A 20,859-nucleotide genomic window follows, 5' to 3' on the forward strand; every position below is an offset into this window, starting at 1 on the left:
CCCAAAAAAAAAAAAGTAAGAACAAAAAGAGCCATCATTGAATACGACGCCACAGGGCAAGTCTCTGTTCTGATGGCGCAGGAAAATGAGTGTCACTAGGCCTCGAAGCCAGGCAGCTTGCCCTTCCTTGGCTCACTAGGTCCGCTGCGGTCTAGGCCAGGATGCTCATCATACCATCCAGGGTCTTTGTCCAGCGACAACCTAAGCTCGCCTCTCTCGGCCATCTTCTTGACGTCGCTCCAGTAGGCAAGCCTGCTGACTTCCTCGTCTGCGTGCTTCGTGGCGGCTTCGAGCGCCTCTTTTCGTTGCATAAGATGTTTGTCGTCTTGGTTGCCTTGTTGCTCCAATTTGCCCACAGTCTCGTCATACCTGCGCATCAAATGAGCGAGCAGCTGCTTTCGAGATGCCTGGAAAACAAAAATGGCCATGATTTCATGTATCGCGTCCTGGAGGGAGCTCAGGTCTACCGCATGATCGAGGTAGTTCTCAACAGCCTCCCTCTTCTCCCGGTCGATCCGGGTCGAGCTCAAAACGTGCAGTAAGGTGTCTATATCCTCAATCTCCAGAGGTTCCTCCTCCTCCTCCCCCACCCCCACTGCCTTGCTAGACTTTTGCCTCATGCTGGACCTACTGGGAACACGGCTGCTAGCCAGGCTTGCCTTGGACGGACAGGTACTGCGGTAGGACGCTGGTCGTATAGTAAAGTAGTCAGCGTTGGAAATGTCGCCAGGCGAGCAGGTAGGTGTGGTTTTCCTCTTGGCCCGCTTCCGAATCCAAGCACGTCTCCGCACAAACGAGTTCCACCACTTTGCCTCGTGCCAAGAGAATACTTTTGAAAAGGCGAATGAATACTCCCAGCCCCCCTCGTCGACACCTTCTTGGTAGTTGATGCGCCACTCGGGCCAAACCCATTCCCATGATGGATCTGGCACTGTTGCCGTGTGTCTGTTTGTGGGCGATGGCTTATGGTATGCATTAGCTGCAAAAGCGGTGGTTAACCATGTCCCCAACTCAAGCACAGGGGGCTCTCATCGTGGGTCGCGAGCACTCACTCCACGCCGGAGGGTCAAGGCCGCCGAGGGCTTTGGCTGAAAACAATGCGACGCCACACAGGAAGCCGCCTCGTTCGTTTTCGTAGAGAATGTCGATGGCAGTCTCGCGGATTTCGCGCGGGCGTTTGGGTACTATTCGGTGTACGGGATCGGCGAACACATCTGGGGTTGCAGCTGCATGGTTTGGGGTTCGGTTAGCCGTTCGCATTGTGTTTGAGTCATTGCGTGCAAAATGATCTGGGCACGCATGAGGATCAGTTCTACCTCGGATTTCGATGCAAGGTTGCGTCGACGGGTGATTGGGGGAGGCTCGCGGCTCTAGGCGGCCTCCATCCTGTTCCAGCACGTTTGGGGGCCGGTCGCCTTGGTGTTCGTGAGAAGCGTTGCCCGCGATGCCTTGGACAGAGTCGCGGCCAGGCGAGATTGCAGCGGGCTCGTTTTCGTCCGTCGGGGCCGCCAACGGCGCTGTACTGGAGCAGCTCCCAGAATTGGTAGCAGATGCCGTTATGCAGCCATTCTCGGCCTCGTCGTGATTGACCAGGTCGATCTCGTGGTCGTAATCGCCCGGTTTAAGGCCAGCGACCCGGCGAGAAGTCCGGACTTTCACCATTGCCAGGACGAATTCATGAGCATGATGGGCCCAGCATGGGTTTAGACGGAGACGATGGGAGTAATAAGATTCAAGGTGTCATGCATGTGTCACGCCAAGAGAGCCGAAGTGGCCAACCTCACCGAGAGGAGGGTCCTTGCGGCGCTGAGCACTGGGGTGAAGCAAGTGTAGTGCAGCCGAGGCGGTCGTCTCCCAACGGCGTCGGGATGATGCTGAGCAAATTAGTTGCGAAGCTGCAAGGGGGTTGCAGAGGAGTTTGACAAGAACAGAGAGAGAGGTTGAAACAGGGCTGGCGGCCGAGCGAAGAATACAACGAAACAGCCAGACACTCCGGAGCCGAAACAGGACGAGGATATAAAACAGGATGCACGCAGCAAGTCGCCAAATTCATGCAAACCACATATTGATGGACTCTGGAGGAGCTGGTTGCTAACATGGAGCACGGGCTGGCCAATCGTGTGCCGAGCCACAGTGCGGCAAGGTGACGACGGATGACATGGGATCCATCAAACAAGCAGGTCCACTCTGGCGGAAGCCAAGTGCTCGAGGCGAGGCAGGAGCAGTCCCCAACACCGACATGACTGACTTGACTTCTTACTTGCTCAGAGTTTACGCTTCCGACGAAGCTCACCCGTCAGCGCCCCAAAGCTGGATCCAAACCAGCCCAGGGCTCCTGCGCAAGACTGCCGGTCGTTGGCATGGTAGTATCCCGCAATTTAATTAATTTAGGCAGTTGCTGCAGTTGCTGCAGTTGCTGCAGTTGCTGCAGCGGCTGCAGCGGCTGAGCGAGCTTGTGCTGGCACGGCGAAGTTGGAATGTTGCTCTTGCCAGCAGCACGGCAAGTCGGCGCGGGCTCCCGACGACGGATAGTGCGCAGCACGTGATGGCATTGACCCCACCTCAGCCTCACCGTTGTTGTTGTTGTTGTTGTTGTTGATGATGGCACGTCGACAGCGCTCCCAGCCGCTAAATGTCCAGCGCCCCACCGTTCAATCTACGTCATGGAGCAACACTGTGCTCAACTGCTCGCTCCGCCAAGCTGCTGCACCACCCCGTCGGGCCTGGCCCCCCGCACCCAAACAGCTTACCTTAGGTAGCTGCAGTCAGGTAAAGGCTGGCACGCAACTTGCCGGAAACATGCCTGGACATGCCATTTCCCATCCATGACGCAACACGCTCTCCTCCACATCACCAAGGACCGGTATTGCCAAGTAGTTCCCAGGTTCCCAGCCAAGATGACCACTGATATGACCTTGGCTTGCACCCGGCCCCCCCCCCCCCCCCCCCTTCTCTCTTCCAATCCGCTGTCCTTCCAAGCCCGTTCTTCTCTCCTCCAACCACCTCGGGAAAACAAAACCCTTCTTCTCCCCCATCACGTTTCCATCGTGAAAAGCTTCAATTTCGCTTCCTCCCAGTGACCTCTTTGCGTCTGCCGCCCGCCTCCCCCCCACCGCCAAACCGCACATCATGTCCAAGTCGCGCATGCCTCTCATCCTCGGCCTCGGTGCCGCAGGCGGCGTCGGGTACTACCTGTACAGTGCTGGAGGCAGCCCCAAGGCCGCCGAAAACAAGTTCGAGAGTACGTGCTGTCGTCATCCCCCCCCCTGCCTTCCAGTTCGACGCGCAGCCCCAGCACCGGGCTTCTTCCCCAAGCGTAACTTTCGTGACTTTCGCAAAGAGGCAATGATCCTCTAACACCACCACCACAGGCGACGTTCACAAGGCCTCTGCCAAGGTCAAGGACGCCCTTCCTGGTAGCAGTTCGATATATGAGAAGGAGGGTAAGGCCTATGGCGCCGAGGCTGGTGCCAAGATTGACAAAGCGGTACGTTGGGCCTTTTTTTAATGCCTGCGTTCGTGTGTGTGTGTGTGTGTGTCATTGTTCACGGCTGCCCAAAGTAGACGTAGTCGCCCGTTGCAACATCATCAACCCCCTTCCCCCCAGCCTGCTAGGTCAGAGGCCCATCAGATGCTGCAAAGCTCCCCGGACATGGTTTCCGTGAGTCGTTGCAGAGCCTTGCCACAAGCTAACTCGGGTAAACTCGCAGTTGTCCGAGGCCGACAGAAAAGCGGAAAAAGTGAAAAGCCAGACGGAAGCATATGTCAAAGACGCCAAGGCGGAGGCCATCAAGGCCGTGGACAAGTTTGACAAGACGGTGGAGGACGGCGCTGCCAAGGCTAAGAGCGGCATCTCAGGATGGTTTGGAGGCGGTAGCAAGTAACGTGGCGTTGGAAGGGTCGGGATGCCTGCGTGTAGATTGGGAGAGACTGCTGCTGAAAGACGTCACGCCGCGTTTTTTTTTTTTTTTTTTTTGTTACTGACAACCGAGCTCGTTGCAGTGTTGCACCACGTGTTGTATACGACTCACAATGGAATGGCCCACGTTTTGGTCTTTAACAGCTGCTAGTATCTCAACCTCGCCAATATTGTCAAGATACGTCTCCCCTATATACAAACAAACACATTCGACGCATCCTGCATTCGAGCTGGACCCCTTTTTGAAAAATCGCTTTCACACATGAAACCGCCCCCCCCCCCCCCCCTTTCATGATTGCTCCAGTTCCCCCGCAACCAATTTTAAAATCTCCTCCACGCCCCTGCGCGCATTCGCAGGCTGCTTGGCCACCCTCTCCCAGACCTCGCCATGCCGCGGCTCGCTCAACACGCACTTGCTCACCACTTCTTCCCTCTTCTCCTCGGTACCATGCTGGACCAGGAAGCGGTAGTACCACGCCCAGCTATCCCCCTGGTCGCTGTCCAGGACGAGGGCCTTTTCGAACCAGTTCTGCGCCTTTTCCAGCTTTCTGTCGGCCCAGAAGATCCTGGCGACGCCCACGAAGAGCAGCGGGTCGTTGTCGACCTTCTTGATGGCTTCCAGGCTACGCGGCTTTCGCTGGGTCCGCGGCTCCAGGTGCCAGATTTGCTCGACCCAGAGAAGGCCGCTCTTTGGAATCTCCTGCTGCGCCTTGGCCATGATGGACTTGGCCTGCGCGAGGTTCCCTGCTCGGCGCTCGAAACGGACAGACTCGCACCACAGCCGCGCCGACTTGGGCACGGCCAGGCGCGCGCGGTCGAGCACCGAGCGCGCCTTGATGGTCATGCCGGACTTTTCCTCGAGGCCCGAGTACAGCAGCCAGAGGGGGACGGATCGCGGCACCGCCTTGACCCCCGCGGCGTATGCTTCCCTCGCCTGGCCGACCTTGCCCAGGTCCTCGTATATCTGGCCCTTGAGCATCCAGAGCTTGGGCGCGGCAGGGAAGAGCTGCAGGGCCTGCAGGACGAGGTCCAGGGCCGCTTCCACGTTGCCCTGGACGCGCTCGAACACGACGCTCTTCATCCAAACCCGGTCGGTCGGCGCTTGGTCTCGGGCGATTTCCAGCAGCTTCCGGGCCTGCTCGGCATTGTCGCTTTCCGACTCGAGCTTGACGGCCGCCAGCCAAATGTCCTCGTTCTTGGGGTTCTTGTTGAAGGCGCGCTTGAGGACCAGCCGGGCATTGTCCACCTCGCCGGCCTGCCACTTCTCCTTGGCCAGCATCATCCACAGGTCCTCGCTTGTCGGGCAAGCGTCCACGGCTTGCTCGAGAACCTGCCAGAGGGAATCCCTCGTGCCGTGGTTCCTCTCCAGGTCGGCGGCCGCCATTCGCAGCGTCCTGCTGTTGTAAAAGACGCGGATGGCGTAGGCGTAGATGGCTCTCGCGGTGCCGTACTTGCCTCTGTTGATGCTGGACTTTGCGTCCTCCATCCACGTGTCCTTTCGGTCATCATCCTCGTCGAGACCCCAGCCCAGCGTGGCGTGGATGATGTTCTGGCAGGTGAGGACCGCCCCTTCCTCCTCGCACTTTTCGGCCTCGGCGATCCACTCCTCCCTCTTGGGCATGGCGGATTCCTTTGCCAAGACCCGCACGGCGGTCGTCATGACGTTGCCCTTGCTTGCCTGGCCCAGCTGTTCCATGAGCCGGGCAGCGGCGATCCAGATCTCGTGCGAGGTGGGGACCGCCTTGCGGGCTCTGTTGAGCACCTTTTGCGCGTTCTCGGGCGTCTCGAGGCGGGCCAGCGCCAGCCACAAGTCCACGGACAGGGGGATCAGCTCGGTAGCCTTGGCCAGCATCAGCTTGGCGTCGTCCTGGTTCTCCTCCAGGTTGACGGCCTCCTTCCACAGCGCCTCCGACTCCGGGATGTGATCCAAGGCCTGCCGGATCACCCTCTTCTTGTTGCTGGGGATATTCTCCAGCCTCATGGCCTCCACCCACAGCCTGACCGACCGGTTGTTCGCCTCGATGGCTCTCCGGGCGATGATTTTGGCGTTTTGCGACTCGTGGTTGAGTCGAATGTTTTCCAGCCAGGCGTCTTCGCTCTTGGGACATCGGACGCAACCCTGGTCGATTGTCTTGCGCGCGGCCACGATTTTGCCAGCCAGCTCCTCGAGCCGTGCTGCCGCGATCCAGCCGAGGGCGTTGTTCGGGTTCGTCTTGACGACGGACTGCAGCAGCTCGCGCACGCGGTTGATGTCCCCCACCTGGGCCTGTGCCTCGTTCATTTGCATCTTGTTCAGGCTCGTAATGTATCCCTGCGGATCGATGCTCGTTGCACTACCATTGGTGGCGTCGCCGCTGGACCGAGACGCTTGCTCCAGTCGCGACTTGAGCACTCGGTCGCGCGCAGCCCCGATCTGCGCAAAGTTGGTCATGGTCCCGTCGGCCTTGTCTGCGGCGCTGGACGCGACTCCGTCATCCGTCACCGTTGTGCTCAGCTCCGTCGAATCTCGGGCGGCAGCCAGCACGCTATCCGGAACGGCGTAGAATCTTTGCCGCAACGCCTGCTTGCTGCGTCGGTTTTTGCCAGTCAAGTCGCCCACTTCTGGTAGGTTTGCCCACTCCTCGTCGGTAACCGTTTCCAGGGCGCGCTTCAAGTCCGAGAATTGCTGCTGGATTTTGGGGTTCTTGCGCTCGTACTCCTCCTGGTCGGCCTTTTCCCGGGCTTCTCGTTGCCTCTTCCTCCGGTCCATGCGCTCATCCACCCACTCCCATATCTTGTCGGCTTCCTCGTCATCTTTGTCGTAGATGCCTCCGGAGAACAGGCCGACCTCGTTGTCCGGGTCTTGAAACCGTTCGTCGTCGTCCCCGCCGTCGTCGTCGTCGCCCTTTTTCTTGCCGTCCGGGGCGAGGCCGAGCTGCGCAGCGCGTTTTGCGAGCGCCTCTTTGATTTGGTCTTCGCTTGGGCCGTCGCGCGCAGGACCAAGGTCAGATCTTGTTGTGAAACCCGTCGCGCCGCGACCGAGACCGGCGACGTAGTTTTCCGGCGCCTTTTGGGTGAGGAAATCGAGTTTGGACGCCATGATGTACGTATGTGGCCCCGAGCGCGCCGTGCGCGGATAAAGAAGAGGAAAGCCAAGCTCGGACGGGCTGATGGGTTTGCAATGTTGGATGATGTTTTTTTTTGAAGATGCGACCAGCAACTAACCCAACCAATGAAAAGGAGTGGCAAGTCACTTGCCAGTCTCGCACCTTTCCAGTACCCACCGCCAAGACTGTTTTTATCTCACCGTCTTATCGATAACAGGCCGACACTGGGCGCAAAAGAAGAAAAAAAAAAGGGAAAAAAAAAAGAAAGAGAAAAAGAAAAGCCGTTTGGATGCTTCCTTGCAACAAGCGGCATCACCATCAAAAGACCGCTCCGCCCCGGAGAGGGTGCCGCCCCCTCCCCGCGATAAATCGATAATCCCACCATCAGCCATCAGCAAAACGCAAACCACGCCAAACAAGGCTGCCATGGGTAAAGCCCAGCAATCCAAGCGCAGCGGCGCTTCGGATTCGCCGTACCAACGACCGAGCAATGGCTCCGGGAAAGCTGCTGCCACCTCGTCGAAAAACAACGTCTTCAAATTCAATACCAACTTTGGCCAACATATCCTCAAGAACCCCGGTGTCTCGGATGCCATTGTCGAAAAGGCCTACCTCAAGCCCACAGACACCGTTCTCGAAATCGGCCCGGGGACCGGTAATTTGACGGTTCGGATTCTAGAGCGAGCCAAGAAGTGTATTTGCGTCGAGCTGGATCCCCGCATGGCTGCCGAAGTGACCAAGCGTGTGCAGGGCACGCCCGAGCAGAGAAAGCTGGAGGTCATCTTGGGCGACGTGATAAAAACCGAGTTGCCGCCATTCGACGTCTGCATCTCAAATACACCATACCAGGTACGTTTGGCCAGGGGCCCCCATCTTCTGGGGAAAAAAAGAAGCAGGAAGAAGAGGACAAAGGGAAAGCTGGCAGAAAGGAAAAAAAAAAAAAAAAAAACGAAAAGGACGCCCAGTTGATGTCTCCCCGAGCCCACTGCACAGCTGATTCCCCGGTCCAGATCTCTAGCCCCCTCGTGTTCAAACTCCTGGCCATGCCCAACCCGCCACGAACATCCGTCCTCATGTTCCAACGCGAGTTCGCCCTCCGCCTGACAGCCCGCCCCGGCGACGCCCTCTACTCACGCATCTCCGTCAACGCCCAGTTCTGGGCCAAGATCACTCACATCATGAAGGTCGGCAAGAACAACTTCCGCCCACCGCCGCAAGTCGAATCCTCCGTCGTCCGCATCGAGCCCAAAGTAGGCAAGGACAGACCAAACGTCAGCTGGGACGAGTGGGACGGCCTGCTACGAGTCTGCTTCGTGAGGAAAAACAAGACCCTCCGAGCCAGCTGGCTGGGCACGAGGGAGGTCCTGACCATGGTGGAGAAGAACTACCGGACTTGGTGCGCGTTGAATGGCGTTGCGGTCGATGAGAGGGAGCTAGACGGTGACGATGCCGCCGATGAGCAGGTCGGCGAGGAAATGGACACGGGAGACCACGATGACGATGGCGGCGGCGGCGGCGGCGGCGCTGCGGACGGCATGGACATTGACGGCCAAGACGTGCCCGACTTTTTCAAGGAGATGAGCAGCTCGGCGGGCGCTGCCGTGTCCAAGACGAGGAGCAGGCGCAAGAAGACGGTGGTTGCGGAGCTTGTGCGCGAAAAGATACGCAAAGTCCTCGAGGACGTCACCGAGCTCGCCGACAAGCGCTCCGGCAAGTGTGACGAGAACGACTTTTTGCGTCTGCTGTTTGCCTTTAACGAGGAGGGCATCCACTTCTCATGAAGGGGGCCGCCGTGGCAAGGGCATGATGGGGGTAAAAATTGGCAAACTGGCAAATTGGCAAACTGGCAAATTGGCGTTACGGATTTGGTAGAGCATGAGCATGATGTCCCACGAACTTGACGCCGATCAACTGGTCTTATCACGCTGACGGAGCAGCTGGCAAGCACGACTAGAGTGGTGTTTTTTTTTTGTTCAACTTTTTCTTGCTGCATGCGAAGACTCTTGCACGCTTGATGCGGCAGGCAGCAAGTACTTCTATGGAGCTGACTTTTGCGTGACCATGTATTAGCGATTTCTCGTGGCGGATTCTCTCGTGGAGCAGGGCAGATGACACGACGACCAATGTACGGCTATAGTAGCTGGCATTTCTGCAACACCACGTCGCTTTCCACGGCAGATCCTCCTATAGAGCAGGCAGATGACAAAACTACGACTAGAGCCGACGTCGTTTCTACACGCATCCACGCTGCTTCCCACGGCAGATTCTTCTTGTGTGGAGCAGAATCACGACCAGCAGATGTCCATCCCCATGCCATATTTACCGTACATATGGAACATGCTTCCTGGAACATGCTTCCTGGAACATGCTTCCTGGAACATGCTTCCTGGAACATGCTTCCTGGAACAAGCTTCCTCGGAGCAGATGCCCATCCCATGCCCATGTTTACCGTATACATGGACACCGCTCCCACGGACCGAATCGCAAGCAGCAGCACGTCCATCCCACGACTCCAGTTACTCACACACATAACCCCCACAGCAGATCCAACCACCACGAACAGACCAGACCGTCTGGTCGGCCCCAGCATCCCCACGGACCACGGACCTCCTCCTTCCACAACCCCCGATGCAAGCAGTCGTTTCCCCACCGGCACATCCTCAGTCACAACCAGTAGTCATTTCTACCTAAATCACTGGAAAAGCTTCAAAAGTTCACGCAAACTCGTCCCGTCGCCGTCGCCGTCGCCGCCAAACGTGCTCCCGCGGCCCTTTCCCGCCGAGACTGGAGCCTTGTACTTTTCCCACCGTGTTCTTTTTTCCTGTTCTGTTCTGTTTTTTCTGGGTTCCCTTTTTTTTTTTCTTGTGGTTTGAATCCGCCTGTCTGGCATTGCCCACCCGGCGGTGGGTTTCTTTCTTCATTTCAATGTTATGTTTTTTTGGGTGGGAGGGGGGAGGGGGAGGGGGAGAAAAAGGTCCGGCGTTTCGTCGTCGACACAAACATGCCCGAGCAAACCCATCGTCAATCTATAGCCAAATCAGGTGCAAAAGCATGACAACCTCGAAAATAAAAAGAGCAGAGGAAAAAAAAACCCCCCCGGTCTCTCCCGAACGTAGTGCAGTCATAACCACGACGTGTGCAGCCGGGGCTTGTCGGGCCCAACGCCAGCGCTTTTACTTGTCACATACCATGCATGCAGATGCGCTTCAGAAAACAAAAGGAAAGGGGGAAAAAAAAAATACACCGTCGGAAAAAAGGACGAAACCCCGCATGACAAAGGAAATCTAGATAGAAAGGGAGGCTACGCAGAATCGCAAAGTCCCCGAGTCGGAAAAAACGGGCGGCCAACACACGCTCGTCCGGTCTCGTCCCTGTCTCCCTGTCCCTCTTTCTGAGCCCGGCAGGGGCTCACCGGCCCGTCACCGTGCCGTTGGGATTGTGGGATGGATTGTTGGCCGAGTTTGGCTTGACAGTCCTCCGACCAGACACCGTTGCACTGCGAATGTGAGCGCTTAGCGGTAAGCTGTACTTGACCACCCCCTTCACAATGAGGTCGAACTCGTTCTGGTAAATCTTCTCCCAGCGCGCAGCTCCACCTGCGGTACCGTTGCCGGGGTAGCGGAGCTGCATCTCTCCGGTGGAAGAAGAGCTGCCTTGGTGGAACAGAGAACCTTCAAACGTCAGGGGGCTGTCGAATTCCGTGATGCGTCCTAGGAGAATGTTGGGCCTCGAATCATCCTCGCCGTCGCCGGCTCCGGGTCCCGCTGGAGCGCCATCGGGAGCATCGCGAGCAGCGGCATCACCACTGGGTCCGTCGGGACGATCCCACCAGTCCGAGTCTGTGCCTGCGTATTCTGACTTGGCGAAAATCTCCAGGTTGGCATGGTCGATGGTGACCACGACAATGTTCGGATTGTGTGCCTTGACAGCCAAGTCGAACATCAGGACTTGCTCGCTGGTGACAACGTTGTTGATTGACACTATTTCGATGCCCGTCATTGGCTGAGACGTCGCAAACATGAGCCCGATGGCCCCCGTAATCACAAGCAGCAACATCATGGTGAGCACCAGGCACGCCGCGAAGCGGTTGAGATACGACGATCGCCTGGTGTACGTTTGGGATTCCGCCTGCCGGAGATTGTGCGGTCCGCGTCTGCTCCTGTTCCCTCGCGACGACCGTAGCGTGCTCATCAACGGAGTCCTCTCATCATCGGCCCCCGTTGTATCATCCAGGTCGTAACTTGACGATATCTGCATCGTGGATCGCTTGGTATTCAGGGGACCGCGAGTGGAGTGGAAATTGCGCGGGCTTGGGGGCCCCGAGGCGTTGCGGGAGTTGCTGCCGTGGTTGGAAGAAAACTTGGATTTGGCGGCACCGGGGAACGGAGATTCGTTATCGAAGAGGGAGGCGTGTCCGTTGCCGGGCTGTCGACCCCATCTGCCAATGTGATGATGGTGTCTCACGGTTCCTCTACCCGACCCGCCAGCACTCCGTCCGCTGCCCTTGCCGTCTTCGTCCCCGGGCGTGAGGCTGTCGCTGGCATTGCCGCTAAACGTGTTGACGAACTTCATGCTCTTTTTCGGAACGGGGCCGTGGCTGCTGGCCTCCATGACGCCGTAGATGGAGCGTAGGTTGGGCCGATCGGCCTGGCTGGCCATGGACGTTGCACTAGGTGTTCGCGAATGGAAGCGACGGTTTGAACGCTCAGAGTTGTCGGGGGGGTTGGAGTCGTATACGAACGTCTCCTCCGAATCGGATGTGTTGGCTTCGTCAACAGCACTGGCAATCTTGGCTTCGAAGTTGTCGGCTTTGGAAGATGCAGCCCCCGAGTTCACCGCCGGCTGCTTCCGGGTGGTTCTTTTCTTGTCCTTCTTGGGTTTTATCGTCTCGGTGCTTGGCTTGGCCCTCAAGGTGCCGCTGCCACCATCCTTGGCCCCGGTGGTGAGGGATACCTGCGGAATGCTGCAAACAGTTTCCGTCTCTACCGTCATGCTCTGAGTCGAGCCCGTCTCTGGCTTTGCCTTGCTTTGCTTCGCCGACATGGCGCTCGACTGCCTCGTGACCAGGGGGGGTGGAGGAACCGAGCTCGTTCGCCTCAGGTCGGCACGGCAGGTTCCGTTTTCGGCGCCGTGTTCTTGCAGAGTCTTGGTCTTGGACTTGAGAGTGCTACCACCGTCGCTGAGGGCGCCATCGGAGTGCGCTTCTGGGGCGGCAAGTTTTTCCTTGAGCTGCTCCATCAAGGTCGAGTCACCGGCACGCGCGGGGGAGTTGTTCTGGCTCACTTCCTGCACCGTCTCCAACAGGCCTCGAACCGGAGTCCGCATCCCAGACGGAGTGTGAGCTTCATCAAACTCGCTTTCCGAAGCGGACGCATTCGGGTGTGAAGCTTGCGGCGAGGGACTCGGCCGTTGAACGTTGATGACGGGGAAATCCACGTCATGGCATCTCGTCGGCGTTGCTGCCGCCATGGGCCGGGCTAGGTGTGGTGGAGGTGAGCGCAGGCGCGGTGACAATGACCAGCGGGGACTGTCCCTCAGATCGGGAATGGCCGTCGGCTTCTGCGGCGTCGGTGAATGCATCGATGGTTCTCGGGCTGCTGGTCGTAAATCCGGGGCATTCGTCGATGACAATGCACGTATCGGCGTCGTTTGATCTTGGCTTCCATTGCGGGCTTGCTGCCGTGTGGGACTCGGGTCCTGCTGGCTGTTCTTGCGTGACCTGGAATTCGAGAGTCGTGTTGATGATGTGGCCCTCCGGGGCTGACGAGACGGCGATCCGTCTCGAGACGCAGCTGGTGACTGCGCAACCGAGTTTGTCGACGATGACTGCCTTGACGTCTGGCTTCCAGTCGTTGCGCTGCTTGACTGCGGTATTGAAGGTCCTTTCGGGCCGTTTGATAAGCAGGACAAGTTGTTGCTGGGCTGGTCAACAACACCAGTGCTGCCCATGGCAGCAGACGACTTGTCCATCTCTGGTGAGCGAGGGACGGTGATGTTGGTGAGGCTTTGACGAGACTTCGAACCAGATGCTGGGGGTGCAGGTTGGAGGCAATGTCATGGTGCGTGGCTCGTCAGGGAACGTATGCCACGGTTGGCACCGAGGGCCACGGAACGCGAGGATCAGATGCCCTGGCCGATTGCCACGGGATGGCCGAACAGCGTTAATGCATGCAGATTTGTGGGTTTGGACAAGAAGCTTTTTTTTTTTTTTTCGGATGCGTGGTGTTGTCAAACTGGGCGCCAAGGGCGAAGTTATGGAGCTGGTGGTCTCGAGGAATTCGGCGACAGCCTGGGGAGCGGAAATGGACTGTGACGATGGAGGAAGACGGAGGCCAGGCACTTCTGAAGAGCTTCTGAGGCGTGTGGTGTGGTTCAACGAGGACGACGGAGTGCAGGCTGAGAGTGACGAATGACACAATGGACTTTTGGGCTCTGCGCTGTTGTGGCACTCACAATCCGGGCTTAGCGTGGATGGGGGTGCGTGGTAGGGCGACGGCCGAGGTACCTACCGCCTACCCGTCTGGTACGATTTGTTGCAGGAGCAGTGGCAAGCAGGGGTCAACTCTGACTAGACGCCTACTAGACGCCTTGGAGTTTGGCGTCTCCTCTGCTCCTTTGGCAGGCTGTGCAGCGTGCACCAGTCACCATCAATTGTTGGGAAATCAGGGAATCAGAAGGAAACAGTGCGGTGCGGTGCCTTGCTTGGTCCTAGCGCGACAGCGCGCCAGAGGTACATACATGTAGCCTATGGGGTACGGAGTACTGGGGGGCCCTTGGCCCTTGGGGTGTGGGTGTGGTGTCTGGCGAGTCTCGTCCTGTCTGGGGTGCGTGCTCGTGCTCAGGGACTGGGGACTAGGTACATGCAGGTACTGTCTGGTACTACTGGGGCGGTGGCCTCCGCTGCTGTGGGGAGCAGCCACGGCAAACGACGCAGGTTGCTCAGGGCAAGGTGCGTGGCACGGGTGATCCGGATCATGGCACCGAGTCTCCTGCCATGAAGTCTGTGAAAATCGGTTGGTGTGATACAAGGTATTGCAGCGAATCGGCCCCCACCAAGGCAGGCGAGCTGCTCTACGTGTTTCGAGAGTTTGAACTTTGAAGTATTGAGCAGAGACTAGCGACCTAGGCAGTACCTAGGTACCTACCTACCTTAGGTAGCCTAGGAGGTAGGTACTTTCGCACCTGGTTGCAGAAAGCAGTGGTTGCCAAGACAGTCTGGTACATGTAGCTACCTGGTAGAAGTTGACCTCTCGGGCAGCAAACTGATGGACGCCAGGGTGCCTTACCTACCAGGTACCGACAGATGGCCGTTCCAGAACAAGTGGGCGAGCAGGAGCTAAAACGAAGCCAAGAACCTCCCCGGTCCTGAGGATCGGGGTATTAGTCCAGGCTGAAAGGGGAGAGGCAGCAAAGCCCTAGCACCTGGCACCTAGCACCTAGCACCGCAGTACTGCTACTACATTGGGTACTCACAACTCGGCAATACGGCTGCGCGGCGTGCCCGAGGTACCTGATGGCCAAAGCACGGAACAAGACTGCTGTCTCTCCTTATTGGCCTTGGCCACCAAAATCTTGTTCGCGAAATGACCCAAGCTGTCGGGCCGCCTCGAGGCTGTGCAGCGTGCACAGGGGGTGCGACCAATCGGGACATTGTCGGATGGTCGCAGGGCTTGAACCCTGATGCGGTTCTGATTTGGAAGGGGCTGGGGGGGGGGGGGGGCGACGCCGTGGATGCTGGAACCTGCAAAGTACTCCGCATCGTGCAAGAGTTCGATTGAACGCTTCGCAGCTGCCAAAGCAGCGATGGAAGCAGAAGCGAGTCAACCATCTTCCTGTCTCAGCCCTCCTTGCCTAAAGCGGAAATGAAAAGCCAGGTCGGGGCCCCTTGGTTGGGGGGCGAGAGGGGGGGGGGAGCGGCTTGGGAGAAGGAAAGCTGTCTGTCCGTTTTGGTCCGGCGTTGCTGTTGTTGAGTGCCACAGGGCCACCGCTCGCGTTTTGCACCACTCCCCGTGCCAAGTCTGCACCTCGCACGGTACGGTACACCAGGCCTCACCACTTGCGGAGGGCCACATGACCAGTGGGCGGCAGCACCAAACGAGGACAATGACAATGGCTAAACTGATGGTTTCAGGCGCGGCCCTTGCCTTGCTGGGCCTTGGGGTGCAACCAGACAACACGGCGTAACTTGATGATGATGTCCACATCATCATCATTTGATGATGATGTCCACATCATCATCAATCGACTCACGGCAGTCGCAGTTGGTGCAGCAAAGCATCCATGATTCCAACACCATGCACCAATGCCATCCTCCTCACCCTCTCCTGTCTCGGTGCTCAACCCGCATGATGTGAAGCTCCAGCACCACGTCAACTCGACTCGCACGCCGAGGTGCTGACTGGACCAAGGACAGGCAGGCTTCTGCAAGCCTGCGCGTCTGCGCGTCTGGAGTGGTTCGTCTCCTTTTTTTTCTTCGGTTTTTTTTTTTTTTTTTTTTTTTTTTTTTTTTTTTTTTTTTTGGCGTTGTTTGCTGCGGATTGGTACATGTAATTTCTCCCCCATGGCCGGTGCTTAAAGCAGACGCGCAGGGGTGTCGAGAACCCCGTGCCAACTTGCAACTTGCCCACCAGGCCAAAGTCCACTGAGCCTGTCACGTTTGGCCACGATGGCAAGCCGGGGCGGGGGGACCCAGGGCGGTGCTAATAAGTTGCCCGTCGCTGGGTGTTGTTGTCTGGTTGTTGGCATGTTGGTGCACCGAGTACGGAGGCATCAATCTCACCGCCTCGCTGCGCCCAGGGTGAAGAGCATTGGTGCGCTCCATCTATCTGCTGCTGCTATTCAGCACGGAGTGCGGAGTGCGGAGTGCGGAGTACGGATGCGCCTGGCAGCAACGGCTTCAACGGCGCACCTACCTACCCGTCGAGGCTGGCGATGCAGCAACTCCGACAACTACCGCCGAGTCCGTATTCGTCCGAGTTATCGACCTCTTTTGTTCTTGGCCATCCTCGACCATGGCTGCCAGGCTTGAAAAAAAAGGTCGGCCCAAAGACTGCCATGCCATATCATCATATGCTGGCTCGCGCCGGCGTCGACATGTGTGGCACGCTGCTCCGACGGGTGCCTCAGAATATCCGTGCTCGAGCCTCGACGCATCGCATTGACAAGATGAAGCCATGTTGTCCCCGGGGGAAACGAACGGGCCAGGCGGGCGGCAGGTGTTGCCCTCCATTGTGCGCCGCGTCTGTAGACCTCGTTGAACCGGTGCGGGTGCGGACGTACATGGCTTCATCATGCCATGGTCTGCGTACGCCCACCTGTCCACCTAACCTGCCCACCCAACTAGGTAGGTAGGTAAGGTAGGTAGACTGAACAGCACAGTTCAGTTGAAACCCGACACGATGCTACGTCGGGCGACCGTCCACGTTGGTTACTTGCCCGTTCCGAGCCATCCCTTCCCCCCCCCCAGGCGCTCAACTCCCCCGCCATCCGATTCCGATTCACGCGCTCGCACGAGGCCCCATCGCTCGGGGACGCACCGTCTCCCCTGCGCAGAGCAACACAGCCGACGCCGAATCTCAAGGGCCCGCCGCCTCGCCTCGTGACCACTGGCACCATGCCACAACATACACACACATACACACACATACATACATGTGTACCTGCGAGTTGCAACCGTGGGATTTGGCCCCCTCGCCCCCCCTTTCCCCCTTCCTGGGGCCCCGTTCAGGCCGCAATGGCACCCGACTCATCACCGAGCACAAAGGCCCATCCATGTCTGGCTGCGAAAAGCGCCACATCAGAGGGACGGCCCGCTTGGCACCCCCATTGTCGGGGATGGAAAATCCAACCCTTTGAGGCGTGTTTTGCCGGAGCAGTACGGAGTCACTCCCCACGGAGCGCGATAGGACTTCGGTGCGGGATCGTCGCGTTGACAACGTTTGACGCTTTCGTCGTTGCATCCCGAACGGGGGGGAACGGGGGGGGGGGTTTGGTTTCGTACGGAGTTGGCTGCCGGACGGAAGCCGTGTTGTCGACTGGGCGGTATTTCGTGTCTTGCATGTTGCCCCCCCCCCCCTCGGTGTCGATGTCGACCGCCCGCATATTGTTGGTCCGTCGGCACATGCTGTCCCGGGTTCGGGCGAGCCTTGACTCTGGAAGCAGGGCGTCGTTGAAGGGGCTCGTGAGCTGTTGCTGACGTGTTTGGTCGCTTTGCTTGGCTGCGACACGTCTGGCCAGCCAGCCGTAGCTGCTGGCAAGAACTGATGTCCCTCTCGCACTGTGAAAACAAACTCGCCCAGGGGTTTGCTTCCAACGCTCTACATGCTGCCCTGCACTCTGCACCAGCAACCTTCATTCCCTCGCATCGGGAGACTCCGGGGGTTCTTCTTGAAGCGACAGCAGCGCGTCAAAGCAACGTGCCGTCGTCGCCAGCGTGCAAACCGCCAGCGTGCAAACCACGCAGCGGCGCATCACACGTGGCTTCACCCGCCTCATCCAGCCTCCCGGTAAAAAAAAAAAAAAAAAAAAAAAAAAAACCCCATCTCGCACGAACCGCCGTATTCAGCCCCAACGGATCCAAACCTCTCGTCGTCCCAGCACAAAACGCCCTGCCCGTAGCGCAAGTCTTACATAACGTCAGATTCGGGTCCAAATCCCACCGATCCTTCCGACACCCTCCTTGATCGCTGGATGCCAGGCCGTTGCGGTCGGTGGTGCCCCCGATGACCTGGAGCGGGGGGACGGACAGTCAGTCATGACGGAATCATGAGCCCATCCGGACCTCGTCGGCGGGGCTCGACGCCCTGCTCGCCATCGGGGGCGCGCAGCAAGGGCAGAAGAACCGCATGGCTTTTCTTCACACCCCGGAAGCCACCTACCGTCGCTGTTGCCGTCGCATCACGTTGGGCCGGCATTGGAAACAACACGGAGAAGAAAAAGAACCATCAAAATGCTGTTTCGTGACAATGCCTCTGCCAGCGTTAAAATTCGTACATTTCTAGCGCAACTGTAAACCTTGACCGCAACAACGCAACGTGCTCGATGTCTTTTCCGCTTCCGCTCCCCCCCCCCATGTCATGGTATGTACTGCTGGGTATGCTTATATTTGCCCAGTCTCTGCGCCACGAGCCCTCCCCCAAAAACGGTCCAGTGCCCAGTCACCTTGCATGACACCTTTCCTGTGTAAGAGTTTCCTGGAGAGAGGAGGAAGAACCAGAAAAGGGGTAAAACCCTAAAAAAGAAGATAGAAAATGGAAAGAAAGAAAAAAAAACACCTTTCCCGATGCCGTAGACGCCCATGAGCTGCTTTGCCATAACCGTCTACAGGTGTTGGTGGGACAAGGACATAAAATCAAACCATCAGGTGATCTAGACATCTAATTCCAACGTTCCAGCCTCCCTGCCTACTCCGGTATGGCGGCATTGGACGCACCGGACTGGGCCTCGTCCTTCTTAGCGTTCCAACTCCAGCCCGTGTACCAGCTCGCTCGTTTGTTGTTGTTGTTGTTGTTGTTGTTGTTATTGTTGCTGCTGTCCTTGACCGCGTCCTGGTTCTCCTGAACAAGCCTCAGTGGGCGAGGTTTCCCTCCCGCAAAGGTCGTTTGCTTGTCGCTGTGTGACCGTGGTGGCGACTGGGACGGCGGCGTCGACGAAGAAATATCCGCAGAGTCGCCGCTTAGGCTAGAGGTTTCGCTTCGCATGCCGGGAAAGTTGCCTGACGATGCCTGGCTTCCGCTGGGGTAGCGAGCCGCAACGTTGGCGCTGCCTGCCAGGCCGGGAGACGCGAAAAAGGACTGCGAGTGGCGCGGAGTGGCCAGGGGGGGCGAGACGGGCCCGTCGGGTCCCTTGTACATCTGGCTGACGAGGCTGGCGGCGCCAGTGAACTGATCACTCTGCGGCCGGACCCGCCTCGTGCTGGAAGACCGGCCGAGACTCCCAATAGGAATGCTGGGCGCGGTGCCCGGGTCGGTGTGGGCCGAGTGGGCAGCGGTTGACGGCATGAAGGACAGAGGCCGGGGCCTCGGCTTCCCGGCGCCGACTGCCATCGACTTGGCGCGTTGCAGCAGCGAAGAAGCGCCGCCGTTCGGCGTTGGCTCAGACCCTGGCGGCGCGGGGAGGTCCTTGTTGGTGTCCACGGGCCCGTTCTTGACCTCGCCGGATTGATCCAGGATCGACTCGAATTCCTGGTGCTGCAGCAGTCGCCCGATAATCTTGTTAATATACAACGTGAGCGCCTTGTTCTGCTCCTTCATGCTTTTGAGCTCGGTTTCGAGTCGGCGGTAGGCCTCGCTTTCCGCCTCGGTGGCATCCGACAGCTCGTCGGCCAGGCTGGAGCCCCCGGTGGTTTTGCCCTCGAGAGCGTTGAGCGCACTCTGGTTGGTGCCGGTGCTCATGTAGCTAAAGTCATTCTGGCCAAAGTCGCCCTTGAACGTCTTTTCCTGGAGAAGCAGTTGATAGCTCTCGTTGTCTTCCATGAGACGCGCATTGGCCATGCGAGCCTCCATCAGCAGGCGCTCGACTTCCTGCAGCCTACCGCCGCCTTGATTGTCCGACTCGACCAGCTTGATTTGAGCCTCTGCGAGCTCCAGCCGCAGAGACTCGATGAGCTTGTCTTTCTGAAGGATGAGCTTCGAGTTGTTCTGGGAGTCGCTTCGCTGCAACGACGAGGGCGGTGCAAAGCTGCCGCTGTCGAGAGACGGGGACGAGTTGCCTAGAGGAGAGACCCAAGAATTGCACGTTAGTCAACAAGGGCAGGCCGACTCGGTGGGTGTTTCCGCCTCTTACCTTGCCTTGACTGCCGGAAATCGTCGTCGGGGTTGTTTCTTTGAGCCAGACTGTCTTTCAGTCTCTGAATCACGGTCTGCATCTCTTCCTCTTTGTTGGCGAGCTCCTCCTTTTCTTTGAGGATGGCACTCCGCTCGGCCTCGTAGATGGTCTCCATCTCCCGGATCTGGCGTGTCGCCTCTCTCTTCTCGTTACGCAGAGTCTCGAGCTGCTCCTCGCTCTCGTGCAGCCTCTCCTCCCACTTTGCGGAATCCTTCAACGCCTCATCCAGCTTGGACTGCAGCACCTCAGCCTGGGTCTTGTGTTGCTGCGACACCTTCTCCTCCTTCTGCAGGCGCTGCTGCAGGTCTTCGAGAGCGGACGCGGCCTCGGCTCGCATGTCGGAAGAATCCCTACGAACGGCAGCAGCGCGGGCCGAGACCAGCGTGCTGCTGCGGGCCGACCTTGTGCGAGCAGGCCCGGTCGGCGACGGCGCGGACGGTTTCGAAGCAGGGCTGCGCGGCCGAGAGGCCGTGGGGGACGGAGCACTTGGTTCAACGGCAGACCCGCGGCCTACACCGCTGGAAGGAGGTTTCTTGGTTGCGGCCGACATGGTATCAAGGCGGCGATCCGGGCAAGGGCGTCAGAAGGGAAAAAAAAAAAAGTTGTGCGGTATAGATGCAGAAGGGAGGTGGGGGGGAGGGAGTGAAGGGAGTAAGAACGCCGGGGCGCAGCGCCGCAAAATGCCGTGTTTGTTGAAAGGGGTGACGATGTGAAGTTGGCTCTGGAGGCTGGCTTGAGGATTATCGTAACAGGGCAGGTCGGCGGGCTGCTGCTGCTAAAAGTGGGAGGGCCTGGACTTGGCAGAGATCAATCAATCCCAGGCCCCTTTCGGCCGTTTGCAAGCCCGGTGGTTCCCCGTTGTCCACAGGCATGCATCCACTTGGTACTCGAACCGCATGATTTCCATGTCGAGGTACCCCGGAGTCGGGACCTAGGCGCCTAGCAGGTACCTACCTCCTAGCACAGGCTACCTGTTGCTGCCACGTACTGCGTACTGCGCTTTAACTGCAACTTGGGCCATTACTTCGG

General features: G+C 58.3%; 7 protein-coding genes across 7 annotated transcripts; 3 read left to right on the forward strand and 4 right to left on the reverse strand.

The window, feature by feature from the left end:
- Positions 1–95: 95 nt before the first annotated feature.
- On the reverse strand, positions 96–1,662 carry UV8b_07454 (uncharacterized protein; the record flags this gene model as incomplete). Its single annotated transcript, XM_043144951.1, has 3 exons — positions 96–979; positions 1,053–1,226; positions 1,317–1,662. The coding sequence occupies 3 exons, from the start codon at positions 1,660–1,662 to the stop codon at positions 96–98; spliced, it is 1,404 nt and encodes a 467-aa protein (XP_043000886.1).
- A 1,467-nt stretch (positions 1,663–3,129) lies between these two features.
- On the forward strand, positions 3,130–3,884 carry UV8b_07455 (uncharacterized protein; the record flags this gene model as incomplete). The annotated part of the gene is made up of 3 exons (XM_043144952.1): positions 3,130–3,241; positions 3,372–3,487; positions 3,711–3,884. 3 exons carry the CDS (start codon positions 3,130–3,132, stop codon positions 3,882–3,884), a joined length of 402 nt encoding a protein of 133 aa, XP_043000887.1.
- Positions 3,885–4,208: 324 nt separating this feature from the next.
- On the reverse strand, positions 4,209–6,998 carry UV8b_07456 (uncharacterized protein; the record flags this gene model as incomplete). Its single annotated transcript, XM_043144953.1, has 1 exon — positions 4,209–6,998. One exon carries the CDS (start codon positions 6,996–6,998, stop codon positions 4,209–4,211), a length of 2,790 nt encoding a protein of 929 aa, XP_043000888.1.
- Positions 6,999–7,431: 433 nt separating this feature from the next.
- Positions 7,432–8,786, forward strand: UV8b_07457 (uncharacterized protein; the record flags this gene model as incomplete). Its single annotated transcript, XM_043144954.1, has 2 exons — positions 7,432–7,854; positions 8,016–8,786. 2 exons carry the CDS (start codon positions 7,432–7,434, stop codon positions 8,784–8,786), a joined length of 1,194 nt encoding a protein of 397 aa, XP_043000889.1.
- Positions 8,787–10,413: 1,627 nt separating this feature from the next.
- On the reverse strand, positions 10,414–12,975 carry UV8b_07458 (uncharacterized protein; the record flags this gene model as incomplete). The annotated part of the gene is made up of 1 exon (XM_043144955.1): positions 10,414–12,975. One exon carries the CDS (start codon positions 12,973–12,975, stop codon positions 10,414–10,416), a length of 2,562 nt encoding a protein of 853 aa, XP_043000890.1.
- Positions 12,976–13,220: 245 nt separating this feature from the next.
- Positions 13,221–13,418, forward strand: UV8b_07459 (uncharacterized protein; the record flags this gene model as incomplete). Its single annotated transcript, XM_043144956.1, has 1 exon — positions 13,221–13,418. The coding sequence occupies one exon, from the start codon at positions 13,221–13,223 to the stop codon at positions 13,416–13,418; it is 198 nt and encodes a 65-aa protein (XP_043000891.1).
- A 4,989-nt stretch (positions 13,419–18,407) lies between these two features.
- UV8b_07460 (uncharacterized protein) lies at positions 18,408–20,380 on the reverse strand (the record flags this gene model as incomplete). The annotated part of the gene is made up of 2 exons (XM_043144957.1): positions 18,408–19,714; positions 19,789–20,380. The coding sequence occupies 2 exons, from the start codon at positions 20,378–20,380 to the stop codon at positions 18,408–18,410; spliced, it is 1,899 nt and encodes a 632-aa protein (XP_043000892.1).
- Between the last annotated feature and the right edge of the window lie 479 nt (positions 20,381–20,859).

Source organism: Ustilaginoidea virens, chromosome 6, assembly GCF_000687475.1.
Source record: "Ustilaginoidea virens chromosome 6, complete sequence".
Lineage (NCBI taxonomy): Eukaryota > Fungi > Ascomycota > Sordariomycetes > Hypocreales > Clavicipitaceae > Ustilaginoidea > Ustilaginoidea virens.